Here is a 24,892-nt window from a genome sequence, read left to right on the forward strand (position 1 = left end):
CTACTGACCATCACGAGACTTGATCTAGTGATGACAAGAGGCTTAGGGTCAAGCCAGACAAAGTGACAAGTGACATTTTGGCCCTTATGAACATTTTCAAAAATGCAATTACTGGGGGGACACAATGAACTAGAGCAGGGGTTCCCAACCAGTGGTAGTCCAGATGTTGCTGAACTACTGGATAAATTGTACCTGGTGATGATGGCAGTTGTCGTTCAGCAACATCTGGAGTTCCACAGGTTGGGAACCCCTTGTCTAGACTGGGGGCTTAACCTCTTCTTCTTTACCATTTTCGTGATAAAAGTTACTCTCACCCCAGATGGCATTGCCCCGGGAGGAAACATTTGGACATAAGAGCAGTCCAGCTGGATCAGGCCCAAGGCCTATCTAGTCCAGCATCCTGTTTCACACAGGACCCGCCAGATACCTTGGGAAGCCACACAACCAGGAGATGAAGGCATGCTCCCTCCCGCCCTCTCTTGCCTCTGCTCATCTGCAACTGGCATTCTATTCCGAGGCCTCCTGCCTCTGAACATGAACAAAGTTTATAGCCATCAGGATTAGTAGCCACTAGACCTGGCCTCCCACTCTTACCCTAACAAGACGCATGTGCTATCTTGTGGGTAGTTTTGCGTGAAAGACAGAAGTGGAGGGAAAGAGGTGCAAGGGATTTGCATATCTTCTTTCTACACTTCTGGTGCTAAACACAAAGGGAGGTCTTTCACCCTGGATGATGTATAAGTTACACATCCACATGCATTGCCTTCCCCTGCAGGGAAGATGTGCAAATTCCCCTTTGCAGGAGACACTGGGCACTTGGAAAGAGGGTGCGTGATTTGCTCGGTGCATCCTCTCTCTCTAAGACAGGAGCAAAGAGGATCTGAGAAGTTACTCTCTTGGCAATTTAGGAGGAATTCCATTGCTGAGGAAGCAAAGGCTCTTTTAAAGCTAGATGGTTGATTGTCAGAAAGGCAAGGATACACTCCCCACCCCCCTTAGCATCATTAACCCATGATGCATGCTGGGAGTTTCAGCCCTGTCATAAGAGCCAATCCACCTCCCATTCCAGAAGAGCCAAGGCCCCATTTGCAAGTAATGCCAAGCTGGAGTTGATAGGGCAGAAATTGGAATTCGTGTAGGCAAAAGTGACCAGTGGTTTCCTTCACCAAACTCCAGTTTGAACCTTTGGTTTGTAGTGAGTTTTGCTGCTCCAATATCTGAGAATTGAAGGCTGCAGTGTTAGATCCCATTGCAGCTAGCCCGGCGGCGGGCTGTGTGTGGCTGCGGCAGGCGCCCCAATAGCCCCGCCCCCCGCGTCTGACTCCCGAACGGAGCCTTGAGGCTCCGTTCGGGAGTTCAGCAACAGCTTAACTGCTGAAGGGGCCGCGCGGCCCCTTCAGCAGTTAGACGAAGGCTGGCGCTGCATTCGCAGCGCAGCCCAGGAGCGGCTCTTAGAGCCGCTCCTGGGCTGCGTTGCGAACGCAGCGCCAGTCTTAGCTCCTGAAGGGGTCACGCGGCCCATTCAGGAGCTAGTTAGGCTGGTGCTGCATTTGCAGTGCCAGCCTTTGTTTAGCTCCCGAAGGGGCCACGTGGCCCCCGCTCGGGAGCTAAACTACCGCCCCCGTGTCTGACGTCAGACATGGGGGGCATGTCGGGGCCGCTCTTGCGGCCTCTGATTGGCCACCGGCCCGGGTTCTTTGAACCCGTTGGCCCAATGGTGGCTCCGCCCCTGCATTACAGATGTCACTATAACCACAGTTCCGTGCTGTATTTGGAACCGAAATCATAGAGAGGGTGACCCAGACCAGCCCAAAAACATGCCTGCCGCGCATCTTGCTGTCCGCCTCTCCGAGCACTTGCTGCCCGCCGTCTCTGCGCTTCTCAAGCTGTTGCCTGGCCACATGGATGCTGTGTTTTCCCATCCCAAGCTTCTCAGCCTATCAGAGGGGAAAGTCACATTGGGCGATGCCCTCTTTCCATTGTGTCTCGAGAGCCAGCGTAGTGTAGTGGTTAGAGTGCTGGACTAGGACCGGGGAGACCCGAGTTCAAATCCCCATTCAGCCATGAAACTAGCTGGGTGACTCTGGGCCAGTCACTTCTCTCTCAGCCTAACCTACTTCACAGGGTTGTTGTGAGGAGAAACTCAAGTATGTAGTAAACTGCTCTGGGCTCCTTGGAGGAAGAGTGGGATATAAATGTAATAATAATAATAATAATGATAATAATAATAGTTCCCCCCACTCTGGCAGTCAGAAGAGAAATGGATGGGGAGGCAAGATGGGCACTATGAGTTTTACCCTCCAAAAATGACTCGACAAAGAAGTGTGTTCACAATGCACATACACCCGATTAGATCGCTGCAAAGATAACGCATGGCAGAGCAACAATACCTGGAGTTGGGTTTAAAAGACAGCCCCACCCAGGAATTCTTGAATGGCAAGGCTCTATTTTTTATTTTTATTTTTTGGTATAATGAAGTTGGGCCCAGCCCCTTCCCCTTGAGGGCAAGCACACACTCTGTAGCATTACTCATGAGAAGAACCACCCAGCAGGAGCAGTATTGCCTCCAGTCAATGGAAAGATTCTTCCTGTGTGGTGAGGAGAGGGGCTGCTCCGGAGCGGACTGCTCTCTCATGAGAGTGAAAGGCCATGGAGACATGCATGTAGGCCAGATGGCAGCTGCTGTGCCCAGCCTAGTTGCTCAACACAAGCAAGCTGCAAGGGGGCGGGGGTACCCCAACAACACCTTTCCCTGTCTTGCCAACTGTTGCAGTGAAGCAGTCCAAGCAGTCCCTCTGCCAGTCTGATTGTCCACTGGCACATATCCATGTTAGTTTTTGCCTGATATGGCCACCCTACTTTCCTAGAATCACTGATAACCGGGGATCCCTTCTGTGATTCTCCATGCTGGCCAGTCTGCATATGCCATAATGCCAGTCCAAACCAGGGAAATTTGAATGAGAGAAATGATCTATCTCCGGTCTCGGCGTTTCCCTAGTCTGCCCACCTGGACACATGGAGCGGCCGCCGGCCACTACTCCTTGGGATTATGAAAGGGTTGCCTGGAGAGGAGGGGGTCGCGGTGTACAAGTTCTATTATTCACCAGAGAGAATGGGAGCCCCACACAAGTGGGGCCCCCTTGATTTGTATGGCCTACCTCATGAGAGAGCAGTCCAATAGAAGGCCAAAGCTCACTGAGCCTCTGGTCCTCCCTAATGGACTGGTCCTCTCAAGAGAGGGCTAATCCCTGGGTGGCAAGCCAACTGGGGGGCAGGAGTGTGCTTGAGTGTTCCTGGACTGCTTTGCCGGGTTCTGCCATCAGAAGAGCCTCCTTAGTCACAGTGGACCAGACCCCAGGATCCTTTATCCTCCCTCATATACATATTCCCTCCTAGGAAGTCGTCATGATCCCTTCCTGGGGTAACAGAAAAATCATGCCCCTTGGCATCCCCCACCCCCAGTGCCAGTAATTGTACGTGTGCAAGACTATTTCGCTGTGGGGCTCTTAACAAGGGTAGCAGTGCAACTGCTGTCGGGAGAAGGGCTTGCATGCCATTTCAAGGGATTTAAATGCCCTTTCCCTGCCGAGGGTGGGCGGGCCATTCATCCTGGAAAGGCACAGTTGTATTTGGCCTGCCTCTTGAAGATTGTGGCCAATGGCTGCCGCCCTGCAGATGTTCTGCTGCCTTGACCACAGTCTGGCAACGTGAGCGCTACGGAGCTTGCTGGGATGCAGCCTCGGCTGACCAGGAAGTGGGAGTGACTCTCCTGCCCTGAAACCAGAGGTTGCCGGGCAAACATGTTGGACAAACATCTGCCATGTGATTCATGGGTACAGATATTCACCTCAGGTTTGTCTATCCACGGTTTGCCATTAGGTGTGAATGAGGCCCGTGGTAATTTCCTTGCCTCCGACAGACCTGCACCCATGCTTCATGCTGGCTGCCACCCAGAGGAACAGAATGGTTGTCTTCTCTTCCCTCCACTCCCAACTCTGCAAGCCGCCCTTCCTGCACACAGGGGTGGCTTCTTCCAGCACCAGGACCCAGCTGAGCATACTGGGGAAAGCACAGAAATAGCTTCTCTCTAGGTCTGCAGTGCATCTGTCAGCTGCTTCTCTCTAGTCTGCAGGGCACAAGCCCCAGGCAGGAAAACAGCACCAGAGCATGCCTTCCTCGCCCCTCCACAGCCACCTGACTTCCACCCTGGCATATCCCCACTAATTACAGATTACTCTTCACCTCCCACCTCCAGTTTCTTGCCTGCCTGTGAGGATTGCAGTCAGGGATACTCTTGCCTTTCTGTACTGTGTCTGCAGCATTCTTTTAGAGGTACAGAAGCAGTGCCAATGGAGAAGAGAACCAGACCAAGTGCACCTGGATGGCAATCATATCTGCTTGCCAATGTCAGTCATGAGCCCTTCCCTCCCTCCCTCCTTCCCTGTGCTGTTTTCCTCCTTGTTGTTTTAGATTATAAGCTCCATGGGGCCAGGGACCTGTCTATTTTGTCCAGGGCTGCACTGGCTAAGGGCCCAGGGCCATCAAAGGGCTCCTGGTGGATGACCCCAGAGACCCTGATGGGGGAAAAATATATATATATGACAGCCATTAGCATGGCCACTGAGAAGCCCTCCAAATGTTTGAGCTGCACTATCATGCTACGGTGGAAGCTCAAAACCGTATCTCGCCTCTCCCTCTGCAGCCTTAATTCATGTCCTTAATCCACAGAACCTCCCTTTGCTATCCCAGGCACAGAATCTCCCCATAGTGTTGCCACCAGTTTTCTCGGCAGCTGAGTAATAGCAAGAAATTCAACAGGTGCAGCTTTTCTTGTCAAGAAATGGCAGTGGTTGGAGGAAAGCAGAACTTGGTGAAATTCTCATGAGTATGCAGGTCTTAAAGGAACAGAGACGTTTGTCAAGAAATAATATGGCAACCATGGAGTCTGCTAATGAAGTGGGCTGTAGTCCAAGAAAGCGTATGCCACAATAAATCTGTTAATTTTTAAGATACTACAAGACTCTCTTTATGTGAGTCTGATATAAGCTGTTGCTGATATCAGTTCAGTTAGAAAGGCAAATACACACTTGGTTTATCATATCCAGGTGTTAAAAAAAGACCACTTGTAAAAGTGCAAAAAGCATGTTTTACACATTACACAGAAGCAAATCAGTTTACCACCAAGCAACATGCAACTGTGGCCAGTGCTGACTCTCTGGTGACTGTACCTACATGATACACATGTGTTCAAGCACCTGTATGTCACATTCACACTTTACATTTTAACTGTACACTTTAAAAAATAGCATTAGGTGCCCTCCCAAAATATGTAATGGAGGAGGCCTTAAGATGGTTATGTTGTTATAGAAAGGAAAGATAGAAAAAAATAGCAGCACACAACTAGAACATCCCTCAGAAACATGTTCATAGTCTTTTACTTGTGTTTAAATACACAGTGCTTGTGTTCTTGATTCAAATCTCTGTGTATAAGCTTGTGTTTGGGGTGTGAGTAACTAGGCACCTATCTAATGCATGTTTACTTATGCATACATCCTGCTGATTTCAGTGGAACTTACTCCCAAGTCAACATGAACAGGATTGTATGTTCCACTCCTGCAAGAACTCCAGAAGAGGAGTGGGTGAATTAATTAGGGCTGGAGATTTTCTCATAAAAGAGTTATTCTGATGCTTCCAGAGAAGAGCAAGAAAATTCCCAAACCGGTATTCTGGTCTTCAGTCACTGAACCTGGCAGAGCCTTGGGTAAGCTTCCTGTATATATTCAGTGAGGCAAGATAGTCTACAGAATTAGGTCTAGTTCTTATAAATAGCAGAATAGGTGATAAACCTGTGATTGAACTGTACTTCTGCACCCTGCTGGTGTGGATTCACATGACCAAATACTTCACCATACCAAAATAAATAAAAGTATCTGCATATAGAAAACTAGATGTCAGAGGAAAGAGGTTTAGCTTTCTCTCTGACATGCTATTTTTTTGTTTTCTGGAATCTGGAGAGGGGGGAAGAGGAGGAGTCTGAAAGGGTACAACCCAGACAGGAGTCTACCACCTCTTCTGTGAAACTCGGAGAGGTGGCTCCTAGTTTCCTGGCTCACACAGCAAATAACCTGCTGTGTGAGCCAGGTTATTTGAGGCAATTGATTATGCATCGAGTAATATCTGTAATGTATGCAAATTGCTAGTTGAATCAAGAAGGCCATTTCTTGGTCATCTTGTGACGCTATGACCTCTCCTCATCCAAAGCTCTCCTACGGCCCCCCTCCCCCCATGCCTCCGAAATCCTTTGTTCTCTCTATTGCTCATTTTTATCAAGGGATCTGAGCTGTTCCGTCCTGTCTTTCCCAGCCATCAAAGCAAGCTAACATCTTTTTAAACCTTGTCAACTAGCTTAAAAACCCATCTTGCAACTCCCATCCCACAGACTGAGACTTTGTACATTTAGGATAATATTTTGCCTAAAGTGTGTGGCTGTTTGATCTACTGCAAATGCACTCCAGATATTTTCCGATGAGGGTTCCCCTGCTTGTTTATCACTAACTGCTGAGGATTAGGTCCTAAGGACAGGAAGTATACAGTAAGTAGAATTATAGCTTATATTAGACCAGCACTGGTGTGGAAGTGTGTACATTTCTAGATTTCACAAAGCTGTTCATCAGATGGATTTCATCTACCATAAAGAGTTCTGTAAAAAGCATGTGTATACTCTCACACGAACAACCTATGCTGATCCAATAAATGATAAAATAATATCTCCTTTGTATCCATTTTTCTCATGCTGTTTGCCTTTCTATAATAATTCACTTATGCTATGATTTTGGCTCAAACTAGAAGTTACTTTAAGTGCATGCTAAGAAGTGGATGCTTGTTTTTTCCCTGTGGGTTGGGACCATGATGAGTGTTGGGGCTTAAATCTTACCCTGATGCAGTCCTGATTGAGATCAATCTATTTTACACCCCCCAAAAAATCAAACACACTACTGCAGATCTCATGTTTAAAGTAAGATCTAGTTTGGTCCAGATATTCAGTGGTTCCCCCAGCTGTAAAACTGGAATAATTATGACCGAGTTCTTCCTTGTCTTATTCTCTAGAATAATCAGTAAAGGGACTGTACTACCACCCGGAGACTCAGGAAATGTGGGCCATAATTCTGTTACTTGAATCAATACATCCCAGACTCATATGTTTTCCCCAGAGATGGGGCAGAGAACAGATATCAACAAATACCCTTGGGGTGTGTAGCATCAGTAATCCTGACATCAAAGGTTTGATATGAGCATAAACATCTGCCCTGTTAAAACTCTCAAGAAACAGAAGCTGGGATAGCTGCAGGGAGCAGGTTGAAACTTGCTGTAAGATTACTCCTGCTCCAAGGAGTCAGCAAATGCCACTTTCCAGTTGTGGAATGTCCAAGTGCTGTACTGGTAACCACCATGGCTGCTACAGGAATCTTGTTGCAGGGTGAGTGGGAACACATCTGAGCAGTGTTCCCTCTAACAGGGAATCCCAGAGGTTGTTGACTACAACTCCCATAATTCTCAGCCAAAGGCAATTACAGCTGTGTATGCTGGGAGTTGTGGTCAACAACCTCTGGAATTCATTGTTAGAGGGAATGCTGCATCTGAGGGCAGCGATTTCACAGCCAATGGTAGCTCTAGCCCTGAAACTGATAGGGGAGCATGGGCCCTTTTGTCTTCTTTTGTCAATACTCTAGAGACAAAAGGCTTTGGGTACTGTTGACTATCAAGTCCTTGTGGGATGCTTCAGTGGGTTGAGAGGTTCATTCACGGCACTGCTTTGCAGTAATCAATATCTTGGTGTACTTAGAGGACTGGCTTCTTCTTGACCCTATGGGACTTGTTCTGTAGAACAAGGTTTCTTAACCTTGGGCCCGCAGATGTTGATGGACTACAACTCCCATCATCCCCAGCCATGTCCATTGTGGCTGGGGATGATGGGAGTTGTAGTCCATCGACATCTGCAGGCCCAAGGTTAAGAAGCCCTGCTGTAGAATGATGGGTCTTCTAGAAAGAGTCCATTTTTGTCATTCATAGTGTGGTGGAATGGTTAGAGTATTGGACTAGGACCAAGAAGACCCTAGTTCAAATCCCCATTCAGCCATGAAACTGTGTGACTCTGAGTCAGTCACATATCTCTCAGCCTAACCTACTTCACAGGGTAGTTGAGAAGATAAATATAACAATACACATCGCTCTGGATTCCTTGAAGGAAGAGCAGGATATAAATGCAGTAAATAAATGAATGTCTCTACTGCTGCTGCTTTGTAATTTTTATGGTTAGATTGTGCTTGACTTTTAAATAATCTTTTAAATCTGTATTTTTATATTCTAGCTTAATATTTTAATTGTGTAACTTGCTGGTCAATGGACCGAATAAAGATGATTGATTGATAATTGTGTAATTTTTATAGTTTTAACTTTTGTGGGAACCACCTTGAGCTTGTTTTTATTATTATTATTATTATTATTATTATTATTATTATATCCCGCTCTTCCTCCAAGGAGCCCAGAGCGGTGTACTACATACTTGAGTTTCTCTTTCACAACAACCCTGTGAAGTAGGTTAGGCTGAGAGAGAAGTGACTGGCCCAGAGTCACCCAGCTAGTTTCATGGCTGAATGGGGATTTGAAATGAAATGAAATGAAAAGTGGTATAGAAATTTATCAATCAATCAATCAATTAATCAATAAAAATATTTAAATGAGGGATCATCCTTAGTTTGGAGTGGAAGTCATCAATATGCTGGTCACATCCAACCATTCCTTTTTCAATCCCTCTCTCTTGTTGTGCTGAACAAGGGATCCTGTCTGCTCCTGGACAGAGCTTGCCCTTACCTTCTAAGCTCTCCACTATGACCCTTCTCTCTTCACTCTTGTATCCTGATACACTCCCCTGCCATGAGTTTTGCTCCTCCACCACCCTCTAAAAGTCTCCTGCTCCCTCAAATAAAGCTGCCTTTTCTTACCTAAAGCACTACTCAATTTCAATAGGACTTCCTCTAGTAAATGTAACCATTAATCAGGATGACAACCATTTTCTGATTCACTAGGATGAATAACAGGAGCAGGAAATAAACTAGGATGAATTCACAGGAGCAGGAAAGGAGACAAAGAGCAGTGGTTCTGAGGTGCTGCTGGGATTAATGTCTGCCTGTAAACCGCACCGCAGCAGAGGCCTTCTCCCATAATCAGGCATGTGTAGGGATAAACTGCAGCAGCAAGGTACTCTGCGTATGCTTAGTGGCACTTTCCTTTTTAAGTGCACCCTGTGAAGTAAAGTAAGTCGGGTGGAAGTGACTGACTAGCCCAACTCACCCACTGAGCAGCAAGGCTGAGCAAGGATTTGAATCTTGGTCTCCCCAGTCAGCGTCTAGCATTCTAACCACTACGCCGCACTGGCTCTCTACTACGCTGATATTCAAAACAGGTGTTTCAAATCAATACTGGTTGTTTGAGTGGGAGGAACTGGTCAAGAGAGGGCTTCCTCTTTTGGGGAAGCGCCCAAGGAGAAAGACTTCCTCCGGAGTTTCGCAATCCAGGAAGCCTGCCTGTTCCCACTTCAGGCCTCTCACCCCACCAAACCCAGCACAGGGGAAAGCGGGGGAGGCGGCCTCCTGGGGGTCCCTGCCTCTTGGCGATTGGCTGAGGGGAGGAGAGCCACGGCTCGGGATTGGCTGCTCAGACAGAGGCCGGGGCGGGGCATGGGGAGGTTCTCTTGGTGCGGCGGCCAGTGCAGAGAGAGCCGAGCGGCTGAGTGCCGGTTGAACCAGGTTCGATCTGGCGCGCTTCACTGCAGTTCCTTGAGGCTTCTCCGCAAGCTCGGCCCCAGGGCGCCGGCGCAGCTGCTGCGTCCCGCCCCAACCCATGGCCGGTGTGCGGGGCGCGCCTGGGCAGGAGCAGTGAGGGAAAGTCCCCAAAGGAGAAGCCGCAGCAGCTGCTGCTACCGACAGGATGGGTACGGTGCTGTCGCTGTCGCCCGGTGCGCCGGGGAAAAGCGGCGGCGGCGGCGGCGTCCTGACCGAGAAGACAGCCCCAGGCAGGGCGCACGGCAAAGGCGAGAGCCGCTTGAAGCGGCCGGGCGTGCTCATCTCTGCCCTCACCTGGAAGCGCCTGGTGGCCGCCTCGGCTAAGAAGAAGAAGAATGCCAAGAAGGTGACGCCCAAGCCCGGCTCCGGAGGCGCGCCCGACCCCTTAGTGCAGCAGCGCAATCGCGAGAATGTGCGCAAGTCCCAGCCGGACGGAGCCAAGCAGGGTCCCCTGGCCGTGCCGGTGCCCACCGTGCCCGCCTCTGCCCAAGACGGCGGGAAGCCCCCGCCGGTGCCTCCGCCGCCCCCGCCGCTGCCCAGCAGCCGCGCCGCCGCCGGCTCCCCTCGGCGGGTGATCGTGCAAGCTTCCACCGGCGAGCTGCTTCGCTGCCTGGGGGACTTCGTGTGCCGCCGCTGCTACCGCCTCAAGGAACTGAGCCCTGGTGAGCTCATCGGCTGGTTCCGCAGCGTGGATCGCTCGCTTCTGCTTCAGGGCTGGCAGGACCAAGGGTTCATCACGCCGGCCAATCTGGTCTTCGTGTACCTGCTCTGCCGTGAAGCGCTGCAGGGGGACCAGATCGGCAGCCAAGCGGAGCTCCAGGCCTCCTTCCTCACCTGCCTCTATCTGGCCTACTCCTACATGGGCAATGAAATCTCGTATCCGCTCAAGCCCTTCCTCGTTGAGGGCGACAAGGAGCGCTTCTGGGACCGCTGCCTCTCTATCATCCAGGGCCTGAGCGCCAAGATGTTGCAGATCAACTCGGATCCACACTACTTCACGCAGGTCTTCCAGGACCTCAAGAACGAAGGCGAGGGAGGCTCCACAAAGGACTCCAGCGCCAACAAACACTGGACTATAAGCCTGGACCGCTAAGAGATGTCGGAGGTTCCTCCTTAACCACCTCCTTCGACCTTCCCAGACTCATCTCGCCTCTCCAGACAGGCTTTTCTCACCTGGGATTCCTCCTGGAGGGATGGGGAAGAATAAGACGTGAGGGGTGGGGGTAGGAGTGGAGAACTGCCTGGGACATATCCCTTAATCCCCCCCCCCACATACCAGTAGCATTCATGGAGCTACTGCCCCCCCTCCATTGCCCAGAATGAGCCATTTATGGACTATGTGTTTGTGAGGGGGGGGACCTGTTAGAGTCCACTCTTTCCACACTCCATCTTGTGGGCCACACCCAGAATTGCTTCAACCCCTTCTCACAGCTGCAGTATCGAAATGGTTTGGGAGTGGGTGGAATGGGGGTATCTGGCCCATGGCATACTGAATCTTTTGGCTGTGAGCAGAACTAGCTCCTCTAATCCCTTGATCCCTTTTCCCTGCAAGATGCCACAAGGTGGATGCCCTTCAGACCCTGTGTGTGCATCTCTGGAGCCGAGGGCAGCCGTCTTTTTTTCTTCCAAATAGGGAGAATTCCTAGACTATAATTATGGGTCAACTTGAGGCAATCTTTATTGACAAGGTTCTGTCTTGTGCAGCAGCTGCGACCTCACCTGTGAAAGCCTCACCAGTGTGTCCATGGTCTGGGTCTTTTTGCTGCTACTGTGAATCACAGTACAGCCCCAGGGGCATTCCCTTTTGCAGTTCTTCCCCCCCCACCCCACCCCTGTGAAACAGTCCCTGCATGTATCTGTCCTTCCTACCGTTGGTGGTTCTGGCATAGTGGTTGTTCTACAAAGTGGATGATGGTCTTGTACAACTATCAACCACTGCAAGTCAAATGCCTTTCATCATTTCTTTCCTTTTCATCCCTGTACTGAGGAAGGGGAGTAAGGAAGAGAGGGTGTGTGTGTGTGTGTGTGCGCGTGCCCCAACACTGAAATGAAGTGCTGGGAAAGCAGTGCTGCTATCCTTCAATGCCCCTTAGCTGCCTCAACCCCCTCTTTCTCCCATCTGAAGTGGAGGCTGGGAGCTGTCCAGAGTGCTGGCCTCTTAGAATGACATACATTTGCACATTCTCTAAGCTGAAAACAAGCCGTCTCTTGGTGTTTGAATGTAACAGAACAATGTCTGACTTAACAGGATGTTTGTGCCAATGTTGCTCAAATGTACAATAACATATTGTTTTATATTGTATATTTAAAGAGATAAAGTTAACGAGTCAAAGCGGAACTTTGAATCATTTGATCATTTCAGAGCGGAAATGTGGAAAAGAATGCAGCATGTATTGGAAATGAAGTGGGGAGGAGAGTCAGGGATAGCGGATCATATTGGGGGTTTATGGTCAGTATGGATGATGCATTAGTCCTTGGCTGATGATTTCCTAAATGGCTGTTTTGGCAGGAGATCCCAGACTTGCTAATGGGATTCAATATTGAACTGTGATCCATCTTAGTGCAATACCTTTTTAGAGGAGGACATACTCTGCTCTTGAGATCTGGCTCTAACACATCCCAGTCAAAAACTTCCCTTCTTATTAGAAATGTGCATATTTTGCAGTGGACATATCTGCAAGTGTACTGAAGGATAAAGCAGCAAATTGATTGTTACTGGCTTCCAAAGAAAATCCTCTGATATTTGAAATTGACTATATAGAAGGAAGGAGAATTGATCATTTGAATGTTGACCATTTAAAAAAAAAAATCTAAAAGCAACACTGAATGCCTCCTACCGATCAGATGCATGACAGCCAGGTCATCTATTAATGTGCAGCTGACACAAATGGTGCATATATTAACAGCACATTGTTGGCTCATTGTACTCTCCTTTCAGACAGGAAATCTCTTTGCAGACTGATGGCCTTAATGCATAGTCTCCTGAAGAATGCTGATGGGCAACTGTCTGCTCTGCCATATAATCCTTTTAATTACATCATTATAGAAAGACTTGGGTTTTTAAGTGCAATCTTGCTCCCTCTATCTCTCGAGCACCACTACCTAGTATGTTTTCCTTTGCTATTTAAATCTCTCTCTCTCTTTTGCATTTTAATCATAAAGCACCATGATGGATCTGCGCAAATAATCTTGTCTTGCAGCTTCTCAGTCTTAATATTCAACATAAGAAAATGATGAAGTAGATGTATGTGCTGTCCATGGTCCTGAAAGTTAGACTGATGCTCACTTAAAAAAACAACAGCTTGGGACTAGATGGTGCTATGTGTGTGTTAATTTGGTAGGTTCCTTTTTTTGGCTTCATTTATCCAGTGACCTGGCAGATGTTGGAAACAAACTGATAAGGAGATGCTTTGGAAGAAAAAAAGAAGTTCTATTTATGTGACATTATGGTGACATGGAAGGAGCTTGATGACCAACTGTTTAGAGAATGTAACTGCATTATAGAAAGCTGAAATATGAATTGCTTCACAACTCCCATGAGTAACTTGACCTATGCCTTTCAGTCCAAGTTAATGGGCCACAAATAGGTAAACAGTAGCTTTGAATTTCAAATAGAACTGTATAGAGAAGGTTGGTGGCTCAATATGAGGAATTGTTTGGGGAAGCCAATATTTGAATGGAAGTTCTACCTTGCTTTGTCGCAGAATGACAATGCTTCCTCTGTAATTCTGATTTAAGGAGTTCTTGATCCCAGAATTGCAACATGAATCAATACATGTTGCAATTCTGTACTCTGCTAATCAATGTTCTAGAATCCTTGACTATGTGTGAAGAATTCACAATGGAGGACTGCAGTATTGCCTGTTGGTCTAACATGAATGCTATGAGTAGTCATCTAAAATTATCTCTTTCTGTGGTGAGAGTCCACCAGATTTTCAGAACTAGGGAATATTTCTGTAGCCCTAAAAGACCCTTTAGCATCCTTCATGATGAAAGATCTGAAGTCCTGAATTTTAACCTCCTTGAATAAATTATGTTTGCAAAGATTTGGTGAATATACAATGTAAATCATATGTATATTCCAACTATCCACAATCACTACTGCTATCTCAAAACCAAATGGTCATGCAAATTATAACCTGTGTCACAACATAATGTTCATATACTTAAAAATTAACACTGATTTTTAGTATATTACTCTGCTTTGATGACACTGGGTCCTTCAGTAGTACTTGCCACTCACAGTTAGAATTGCATTTCTATATTTATTTTGTTACTTGCACTTTTTCAGTTGAAATGGTCAAGATAACATGAACTCAACCCAGAGCAAAACTAAGAAAGCCAGAATTCAAATCTTATGCATTAACAAATTGACCTCATTATTGGGAAGGGACTGTGGTAGAACACGTGCTTTACATGCAGCAGTCCTGGATTCAATCTCTGGTATCTCCAGACAGGACTAGGAAAGAAGACCCTTCTCTGCCTGAAGCCCTGGAGAGCCACTGCCAGACAGTGTATAGTCCTGAGCTAGATGGGCCAATGGTCTGACTCAGTAGAAGGTAGCTTCATATTTCCACCAGTAGCTTCCTCCATCTTTCTGGTACTTGTCCATTGTTGTTCATGCTACAGGTTGGCTATTGTAGTCCTCTGACTTCGAAAATGAACGTGTGCTGCTGACTATAGTCATTACAAAAATTTAAGGGAAAATTATTTTTTGTTTCAAGTAGAGTCACTATCTAGAACTTGAGGACATGTTGACCTTTAAAAAAAAAAAGTGGGGGGAGACTTCCAGTTTCAGATCATGGGGGAGGAGTGACTTTTTTCCACTCCTTACCACTTTATCAAGTGTAATTTTTTAAAAGTCTCATATAGCCCAAATTGCTCTAAATTAGTGGAGAATCATAAGGCTGACATCCAGTTAAATTTGGATTGTGTAAATCTGCACACATAAATTGATCTGCATAAGTTGCAAACAAACACAGTTCTGAAGGAAAACGTAGTAGGATGAGAGTGCCTCATCTGTAGTGGCACCTACTGCTGACACTTTTTGAAAGAGCTTAATAGCTTGGTCCACATAATTGTTCAAATCTAGGTTTAATGTGGGTTACTGCCATTAGTTTGATTGTGTAAACTCATGCCAAAGTGGTTTATGGCTCAAAATGAATCTGAGATTCCCACCTTGGCATGGGTTCTCCTGTGGTGGCACCCCCCAAAACAGAGGAGAGCACAGAAGGGGCAAAGTGAGTGGGCAAGCTGTATCCCACATATTAGATTTATGAAACAGAAATAGGGGCAAACTAGTCTGAGGGGGCACTTGCCCCTCTTTCCCCCCCCCAGACATTGTTGTGGTTTACACAATCACATTAATGTTGGTAACCCACATTAATCAAAGATTTAAATGATTGTGTGAACCTGGTCTTTTTTTTAAAGCATACATCCTGATTAATCAGGGGTAGCTTTTTAGTCTATCAGAAAGCTTTAACATGATTAATCAAGTTGATATTGACTTGTCTGTGTAATCCTAAGCATGTATCCTTTTAAGCTGAGTTCAACTGAACTTACTTTCTAGTCATGTGTTTAGGATTGCAACCCATGTGTTGCAGACCTAATTAAAATGTTTTCCCCATCAACTGACCTGTAAAGGGAAAGCATTTATCTTTCCTTCATCCAGCTAATTAACCAAACTCTAGCTAAGTAAAGTGTGCCATCAAGTCAATTTCGGCTCCTGGCATCCACTGAGCCCTGTGGTTTTCTTTGGTAGAATACAGGAGGGGTTTACCATTGCCTCCTCCTGCACAATATGAGATGATGCCTTTCAGTATCTTCCTATATCGCTGCTGCCCGATACAGGTGTTTCCTATAGTCTGGGAAACATACAGCGGGAATTCGAACCGGCAATCTTCTGCTTGTTAGTCAAGCATTTCCCCACTGCACCACTTAAGGAGGTCAAACTCAAGGTACCATTTTTTAAAATAATGAGATTTTTGAAAATGTGGCTGGAGAAAAGGGTGGTGGTCATTGCCTCCTTGAAATAGTACGGCTATTAGGGACATCCTTAATAGTGACAACTTCATGCATGCTGTTGAGAGGTATATGCATACTTACTCATGATCTTTGGGTTTTGCTGTACAGAAACAATCTCTTGTTCTACAGAAATGCTGGGTGCTTGCACAATGAGCATAATGATTATAACAAATAAAGAGAATGTTGTGTTTTGCAGTGTAGCTCATTACATATGTGCACAGCAGATGGTTTCAATCAAGGAGCACCAAAAGAAGCCAGGTTGGCTTCCATCTTGATGAAATCCCCTCTCATTTTGGATAACTCTTTAAATATCTCATGTGTCTTGCAATGATGGCAAGACACATGGATCCTGCACCTAGGAATATACAGTTCTACATTCTGGACAGCTTTCCTTATTTCTAATGTTTAGATTTGGTGTTGCATGCCTGATTTTCAGAAGGTAGTGCCTAGAAAGGGAAATAGCAAATATCTCAAAGGGTGGTGGAAAAGAAAAGAAAAGCTGCTAATCATATACTACTACTGGTCCCCAGTAGCTCTGTCATCCTAGATTTCAGCTATTGCTGCTCATTTCAACAGGCTGAAAGAAAGAGATCATTGTAGACCAGGATGACAGAACTCTCCTGGGGCAGCATCTGGGCCAGAAGTAATATTGCCATATGAAACAGTGGTAACTTGAGTCAGACTATCTGGCTTATCTGGTCTACTCTGACTGGCAGAGGCTTTCCACGAATGCAGTCTCTAGATCAGCCATCTACATTGTGAAAAATGTTTGGGAGGAACTGGTTGGGGCTGGGTAGGTATCAAAGAGAATGATTTGTGAGCTTAAAAACTCATATTAGAATATATGATACTGTTAAAGAAAGATAGTTGTGTGCTAAAAATAGTGTGTCTTGGAGGACTTGGCATTCCAGTGTACACTGGGATAAGGGAGACCTTTGGCACAGCCAAAAGCAGCACTGAAGAAATGGTGTAGTTGTTCAGTGAGCATTGTTCTTCATGGCCACGTTTAATTCCCATTGCAACACAATTAAGGGCCAGGCAACTCCAGTCATTAGAACAGGGCTGCTCAACTCCTGCAGATGGTGGCCTACAACTCCTATAATCCCTGGCTATTGGCCACTGTGGCTGGGGATTATGGGAGCTGTAGTCCAAAAACAGCTGGGTGGGTGAGGGGTCAAAGTTGAGCAGGCCTGCATTAGAAGAGGAGGTTCCCCTTGAAATCATCAAGGCTTATCTAATCAGAATGAGACCAACTAATCAGGGTGGGGCCAACTGCTTGGGAACAAGTGAAGTGATTATTTCACTTAGTCAAGGAACCTTCCAACCAATTAGGCTGCAACAAGAAGCAATGCAAATTTCCTGAGAAATGCAGCCCAGGGAGTGCAGAAAAAAGGTTGCGGGGAGGGTTTGCCATTCTGAAGAGTGATTGTTTTGGGTGCTGGAAGCAGAACTTTGGCTGAAGTCTTTTGGTATGCTTCAGAGCTCTGGGAGATGCACAAATTCTGCCTTAAGAACTGTGTTTCCTGCTGCTGTTCAACCAGTACTTCATAGCCCATGGATGTGTAAATGAAGAAATTATCAGACACCAGTTGTAGCCCATACTGACTCTGGAAGCTGCTGCCCCCCCGGTTTTTTATCTGTTGGGAAGGGTGACTTGCGAATCAGGCTGAGTGCTGTCTTCATTAGCAGAACCTAGAATGTAAGAAAAGCCTCTTTATTACAATATGCAAGATCATTCCACATCTCAAGTTTGCACACTTGCAGGGAAATGCAGGTTATGAAGATTATTGTGCCAGATATTCTCATTCCTTGGATTCTCTGCTCATTTCAAGCGCTCCCTGTTGGTTTCCACCTGGTTAGAGTTGCCAGGTTGTGGACCAGAGGCAATGCTGATCCCTTTAATGTGCCAAGGTCCCATGGCTGCATTCAGTGGTGGCACTGCTGTCTACTCATCCCCAACTGCTGTGCGATAAAGGAAAAGTCTACTGGCCACAGCAAGTAGAGGAGGAGGGAGAGCAAAACAACAGTGGAAGAAAGGTAAGATGCATCTCTAAATGCGGTGCAGTCAAGGAGGTGGCAGCTGTGTATACTCTGCGGAAGAGGCCCAGCCCAGCCCATGGCTGCTTTCATATTGTCCAGAGGTATTTCCCTGCCACCCCTGCCCGACACCTGAAATATTCACCTGAAGGAGACCTCTTTTGATGTTTAGAAACAGGCTGATGACAACAGCCTCGTGCTCTTCTATCAACAAATGGGGTTCTAAGTCCAAGGACGGGCCTATGCATCAGTAACTTGGGAGGGTCTTTATTGCTACTATCTTAGTAATGCCAGATACTCAGATTCCCAAAGCCTTTTCCAATAGAGCTGTATGCAAATGGCTATTCAGAGATTAGCTACTCATGCTGTTGACACTGAAGGGGGTGGTTTTTAGTTCCAAGGTGAGTGCTTTAAAAAGTGGATTGACTCTCTTGCATTTAATCAACCAGTTAAAATGGGATTCCAATACAGATGAATTTGGGGAATATTCCATGAAGACAACAGTCTATTCTCTCTTGCTCTCTCTGGAAATTATGTTATGTCCATTGCCTGTGTGTAAGCACACAGGTTATTTGCAGAACTATCTACCAAGCATTGCTACTGCATCCACAGATTTTGGCTTAGATTAGTTGCTAGTTTACAACCCATTCCACCAACATACCTAATTCATGAGCTCAACAGTGATAGACTGAGATTATGGACAACAAAGAATCTTCTGGCACTTTAAAGTCTAAAACATCTATTATAAGACAAGCTTTTGTGGCCTACAGTCTTCTTCATTTACGTGAGGTGTTATCCTCAGTAGGTGGACAGTCAAATTTTCTGCCATTTAACTCCTGTTTTCCCTCTCCCTCTCCCTCCACCACCATACCAGGTATGCAATAAATGTGTTAGTCTTTAAAGTGCCACATGATTCTTTTTGCTGCTACAGAAACTGAAATTATAAGGAACTAGTTGGTGAGACCTGTTGTTGATCAGGCAAAGTCATTTTGCATAGACTACACTTGTAGGAAAGTTCAAGAAATGAAGTATATGTCATAGATTTTTTAAAAATTAATGTGCTTACAAAAGGAAAGTAAAAGAACAGCTTGAAATTTGTAGGATTTCAACTTCAAATTATTCATTTGATTAAATAATTACCATATATGGTAAATCTGAGAAAGATCTGCTGCTTCTCTTGGGCATGATGTTATGGAATTATTGACCTGATTATTGAGTACAGTGGTCCCTCGACTTACGAAGCACTCGACATCCGAATGTTTCGACATACGAACGACAAAAAATACCGGAAGACGTTGCCAGTTTAGATGCGGCTTCCTCGACCTACGAATTTTTAGATGCGGTTTCCTCGACTTATGAGTGTTCCGGACCTCCGTGGATGCGCTTTTCGACTTACGAAAATTCCGACCTATGAACGTGCGTTCAGATCGGATTATCTTCATAAGTCGAGGGACCACTGTATTAAAAATCTGAGAACAATAACAGTTAAATTATTATATTCAGCACTTCTTAAAAAAGAGAGAAAGACCCCACCACACACACATACCCCTGGATATTTAAACCTTTTCCCCAGCATATTCTGGTGTAAAAAGTGCATTCCGCTAATTTAAGTGGCAGGATTGTGTAAGATCCTAATGGATCTTGTTGGTGTCTCCCTTGTTTTTCTTTTGAGATAGTGAGCTCCTGTGGGACAGGGAACCCTCTTCTCACCACTGTTGTTATATAATCTGTATTGTCAAAAAAAGCATATCAATTTTCTTAATAGTAAATTGGACACAACAGTTTGGCATTATCAAATAATGAATCATACCATTGACCAAACATTTGATTTACATAAGAACAGCCCTGCTGGATCAGGCTCAAAGCCTATCTAGTCCAGCATCCTGTTTCACACAGTAGCCCACCAGTTGCCTCCGATAAGCCCACAGGCAGGGGGTGAGGGCTTGCCCCCTCTCCTGCCATTGCTCCCCTGCAACTGGTATTGAGAGGCATTGTGCCTCTGAGGCTGGAGGTGGCCTATAGCCACCAGCCTAGTAGTAATTGATAGATCTGTCCTCCAAGACTTTGTCTAATCCCCTTTTAAAGCCATCCAAACTAGTGGGCATCACCATATCCTGTGGCAGAGAATTCCATAAGTTAATTATGTGCTGTGTGTAGAAGTACTTTCTTTTGTCGGTCCTAAATTTCCCAACCTTAAGTTTCATGAGATGACCGCTGGTTCTAGTGTTGTGAGAGAGGGGCAGGGGCGTAACTACCATTAGGCAAGGGGAGGCAGCTGCCTGGGGCCCCCCGCACCTCAAGGGGCCCCCCAGAGGCAAGTCACATTGTGAGTGTGTGTGTATCAGCGAGGGGCCCATTTTAAAATTTTGTCTCTGGGCCCACTCCAGCCTCGTTACGCCCCTGGAGAGGGGAAAACATTTCTCTCTGTCTACTCTCTCTACTCCATGCATAATTTTATACTGTACATCTCTATCATGTCTCCCCCTAGTTGCCTCTTTTCCAAACTAAAGAGCCCCCAGATGCTTTATGTAGTCTTGCTTCATAAGGAAGCTGCTCCAGGCCCCTGATAATCTTGATTGCCTTCTTCTGTACCTTTTCCAGTTCTGCAATGTCCTTCTTAAGATATGGTGACTGGAACTGAACACAGTGCTCCAAATGTGGCTGTGCCATAGATTTGTATAAAGGCATTATAACACTAGCATTTTTATTTTCAACCCTCTTCCTAATGATGCCTAGCATTTCTAATATTTGTAAATGTATCTCTTGATGCTGTTAAAATACAAGTGCAACTTGATCCTCTGCAGAGTTAGCTATGCCTAACCTATTGAAATCAATGGTCATACCTGCACTTAACTCTGCATAGGATCAGGCTGTAGTGTTATTTATTTTTGTTTCTTTTGAAACAAGAATCCTTTTGGTATTTCAGCATATTTGGTTAATTATCTCCCATTCCTCATTTGCAGATTTCTGTGGGGGGTGGTCATCAATTCTGATTTAAGAGCCATCTTTTAAATCTGTGGTTTATTAGTTGGACTTCTTAATCAATTGATACATTTGTGCCAGAGGGCAGGCAGGATGATTTGCTTATTTATTTGAGTTATTACGCAAACTGCCTGAAAGGCAGAGCTCTCTGTTTCCATTAAGTTAAAAGAAAATGATCAAATCTTCCTGCTGCAACTGCTGGTTCTTAAAGCTATAGAAGACCTGATTTAAACAGTCCCCATGGAAATAAACACAGGCAGCACTGAACTTCTTCATTCAGGTTGAAAAATAGGGGGAAATGTGTTTCCACAATTATCACTAGGGTTACAGATCTGCTTTTAAAAAAGATAGTCATTGGTAGCCTGGATTTAAGTTCACTTCTTAATTTCCAGAAAAATATATACTGAGGCTTAAATTTGCCAGGAAAATCAACCCTCTTATCTGGAAGCCCTGCATGTGGGTAGTTATTATCTGTCATTATTACTGAATGGCGAAGGAAATGCGCTCTGTACTTGCTCAGAGGAATTGTAATCTGCACGTACTTCATATGTTCCTGTGTAGTGCTGTGTCCAGGCACTGAAAACAGATGCAGAAGCTGAGCCACAGTTATCCTTGGCATGGGAATGTTTAGGAATGTTTAGCTAAGTGCAGAACAAATCGGGCCCTTCCAGACAGAGATTTATTCCATCACATTGTTACTGGAGATTTGCAGGGTGTTCAGAAGATGTTCTTTGCATCCTGTGAAACACATGCTCTGCCCTCTAGAGCAGGGATTCTCAAAGTTGGGTCCCCAGATGTGTTTGGACTTCACCTCCCATAATTCCCAACCAAAGGCCCCTGGGGCAAGGGATTATGGGAGCTGAAGTCCAATAACATCTGGAGACCCAACGTTGAGAACCCCTGCTCTAGAGCACCCATTTCTTTTCAGACCTCATTTATCTGGACATGAAAATGCTAGAAGAACAACTTGCATGATGAGAAAAAGTGTAGATAAGGTAACTTGTCTTGGTCTAAGGGGGAATGATTTTCTGCATAAGTGGTGATGCCCTCTCTTTGCACCTGAGCACACCTTTGCAACTTTATTTTTATTTTATTTATCATATTTTTATACCACCAGATACATTTATCGCTAGGCAGTGTCCAAAATTTTTAAAAACACAGATTAAAATACACAAGACACAATAAAAGTATTAAAATAGTTATTAATACCAATTATTAAACAAACAGAGGAGGAGATGCTCTTATTTCAGCTGGGAGCATATTCCAAAGCCCTGGGAATATGTAACTTTGCCACTCTACTTCTACTCATTGCCCTGTGCAGTTCTTTTTTTTGGCGGGGGGGGGGTTAGTGAAGGCCTGTGTTACCTCTATTACAATCTCTTCCCCCCGCCATCCTTTTTTAAAAAAAAACAATCCCACCCCCCATTCATGTTTACTGAGATGTTAGTCTCACTGCAGCAAATGGATCTTCCTTCAAGAAAAGGAGGGAGAGGAAAAAAATCAAGTTTTGGGGAAAGAAGTAGGGCTCTTAAGTGCTGCAGACTGGCCAACATGTTCCGCAGCATATAATGTGAGTGGTTCTCAGGCTCCTGTGGGCTCCTAAAGAAGCACTGGGAGTTGTGGAGTGCTACTTCCATTGGAAATAATGTAACACTCCTGAAGTACAGGCACAATAGTTAAAGCAGAGCTGCACAACAATTTATCATAACATTTTTTTAAAAGAGGAAATGATAGTCTCAACAGCACAATGTATGCATACTTATTAGAAGTAGGTCCCACTATGTTCAATGGGGCTTATTTGCTGGCAAGTACGAACAGAGCTGCAGCCAACTCATTAAAGAGGAATGAACTGGAGGGAGGAAACTATTTCAGGGAGTGAGTAATTAAGGATCGGCAACTCTGCTACAGAAGCAAGAGATCTACAGAAGCAAGAGATGCCAACCACATCAAGCATTGATCCTTTTGTTTTTCCCATTCCAAGCTATGGGAGTCTCAGCAGATGGGGACGGGGGGTGCTGCAGAAGTTCAATAAACTGGAAGTGGATGATAACAGATTTTATTTCATAGTTGTTGTTTTTTTAAAAAAAAGACAGTCTAAATGGGGACAGTGAGAGACACAGGGACAGACAACTGCCTGGCAATATTCCACCCCCTACTGCAGAAGGACGATATTGACATGAGTGCACACACACAAACGTCAGTATAAGGCAGCTTCCTATGTAATCTGTTGCTTGACCCAAAGGCGCTCATACAAGGCAGCTACCAGCAACAACCACTGAAGAGTTCCTATGCTGGGGCTGGATAGGGCCAGTTGCTCTCCCCTGCTAAATATAAGAGAACCACCACTTTGAAAGGTGCCTCTTTGCTCTTTGGTGCGATACTCAGTACTCCAGCACTCCCAGGGGCTTCTCTACCGCTGCCCACTCAATTATCTTGTCCCCAAATGGCAAATTCCGAACAGACTTGTGATTGTAAAAGCCATTGGGTCTAATGATGGTCTTTTTAAAAAGCAGCAGCTGAATAATGGCCTGCCTCAGTGTGGTGGTGGTGGTGAACCACCCAGCCTAGCAAAGAAGCATTTATGATCCTTGACACTAGCAGTGATGAAATGTGGTATAGACTAGCACAGTGTTACTCAACGTTTTTGGAGTCATGGACTGGTACATTCTTTGTGCGCAGTTTCCCGGACCAGCAGTTAGTAAAGAGATCACCCCCACTCCCAGGAACCCCCCAAAACAATTTCTAGCTGGGGGGTGGTGCCACCAGGAGCTCTCCAGAGCTCAATTCTAGGCAGGCATCCCTCGCTGCTGGAATAACACTCATTTAGCTTCCTCGAAATGAACGTTATCCCAGCAGCGAGGGCTGCCTGCTGAGAAATGAGCTCTGGAGAGGTCCCAGCAGCAGAGGCCCTCACCGGTTTGAAATTGTTTTTGGGGGGATTAATTCTCTCATGGACCAGCACAGACTGGCACTCAACTCCTCATGGACTGGCGGTTGAGAAACACTGGATTAGCATATGGGAATCAGACTTGCTGGGATCCCAGTTTGCAAATCAGATCTATTTAAACAAGAAGCCTGCCCATGCATGTGATGCTATTGTGGGTAGCCATTTTAATACAGGAATCCCAGTTGGAAGCAATGCAATCATGCTGTACTAGAAGATCTATATTACAAACCTATAGTGTTTTTATACCAGTTTTGCTGTCCTTGTTTCTTTAAGCAGTTTGGTGAAGGTGCTGAGGATACTCTGTAAGAGATCTCTAGCCTCTTCACATAAGTGAACTTCCCATGGCTTTCTTGGAGGAGGGAATGACTAATAAAATGGCTAAGGCTCAAATCCAATACAGTTGGATTAATACATGCATGCTTATGTACATGTACATATATGTATCGTGTACTTTAATCTGTGCTACATTATAAGACTGTAAGATAAAGTGTGCCGTCAAGTTGATTTCAACTCCTGGTGCCCACAGAGCCCTGTGCTTGTCTTTGGTCTCGCACAGCATGAGATGATGCTTTTCAGCATCTTCCTATATCTCTGCTGCCAAGGTGTTTCCCATAGTCTGGGAAACATACTCTAGTCCCATAGTCTGGGAAACATACCAGTGGGGATTCAAACAGGAAACTTTCTGCTTGATAGTCAAGCATTTCCCCACTGCGCCACTTAAGGTGGTTGTAAAACTGTAGTCTTGTACTTTACCTTCCCATGCGTGGGGGCAACCTGAATCTTAAGAAGATGCAAACCACTACCTATGAAAGAACTGGGTACTACCATCATGGTGGTGCCCAGTTCTTTCATAGGTAGTTGTCTGCATCTTCTTAGGTTTCAGGTTGCCCTCACACATGGGAAGGTGTGGCACCATGATGCTCAAAGTATTTGTATATGCTCTCCAAAATTGTTGTTGTTTTCCTTCAGTTTAGGAGTCCTGTTTCTAGCACTTTAATCCAAGGTTTCTCTGTGCTTGCTCATACATTTTGCTGATGACAGGGATAATTATTATTTCCAA

General features: G+C 45.6%; 1 protein-coding gene across 1 annotated transcript; it reads left to right on the top strand.

The window, feature by feature from the left end:
- Positions 1–9,703: 9,703 nt before the first annotated feature.
- CDK5R2 (cyclin dependent kinase 5 regulatory subunit 2) lies at positions 9,704–12,180 on the top strand. Its single transcript, XM_053275255.1, has one exon. It carries the CDS (start codon positions 9,988–9,990, stop codon positions 10,933–10,935), a length of 948 nt encoding a protein of 315 aa, XP_053131230.1. The 5' UTR covers positions 9,704–9,987; the 3' UTR covers positions 10,936–12,180.
- Positions 12,181–24,892: the final 12,712 nt, after the last annotated feature.

This window comes from Hemicordylus capensis, chromosome 1 (genome assembly GCF_027244095.1).
Source record: "Hemicordylus capensis ecotype Gifberg chromosome 1, rHemCap1.1.pri, whole genome shotgun sequence".
Classification (NCBI taxonomy): Eukaryota; Metazoa; Chordata; class Lepidosauria; order Squamata; family Cordylidae; genus Hemicordylus; species Hemicordylus capensis.

Coding starts and splice junctions, on each gene's coding strand:
- CDK5R2 (XM_053275255.1), top strand. CDS start 9,988: ATGGGTACGGTGCTGTCGCTGTCGCCCGGTGCGCCGGGGAAAAGCGGC.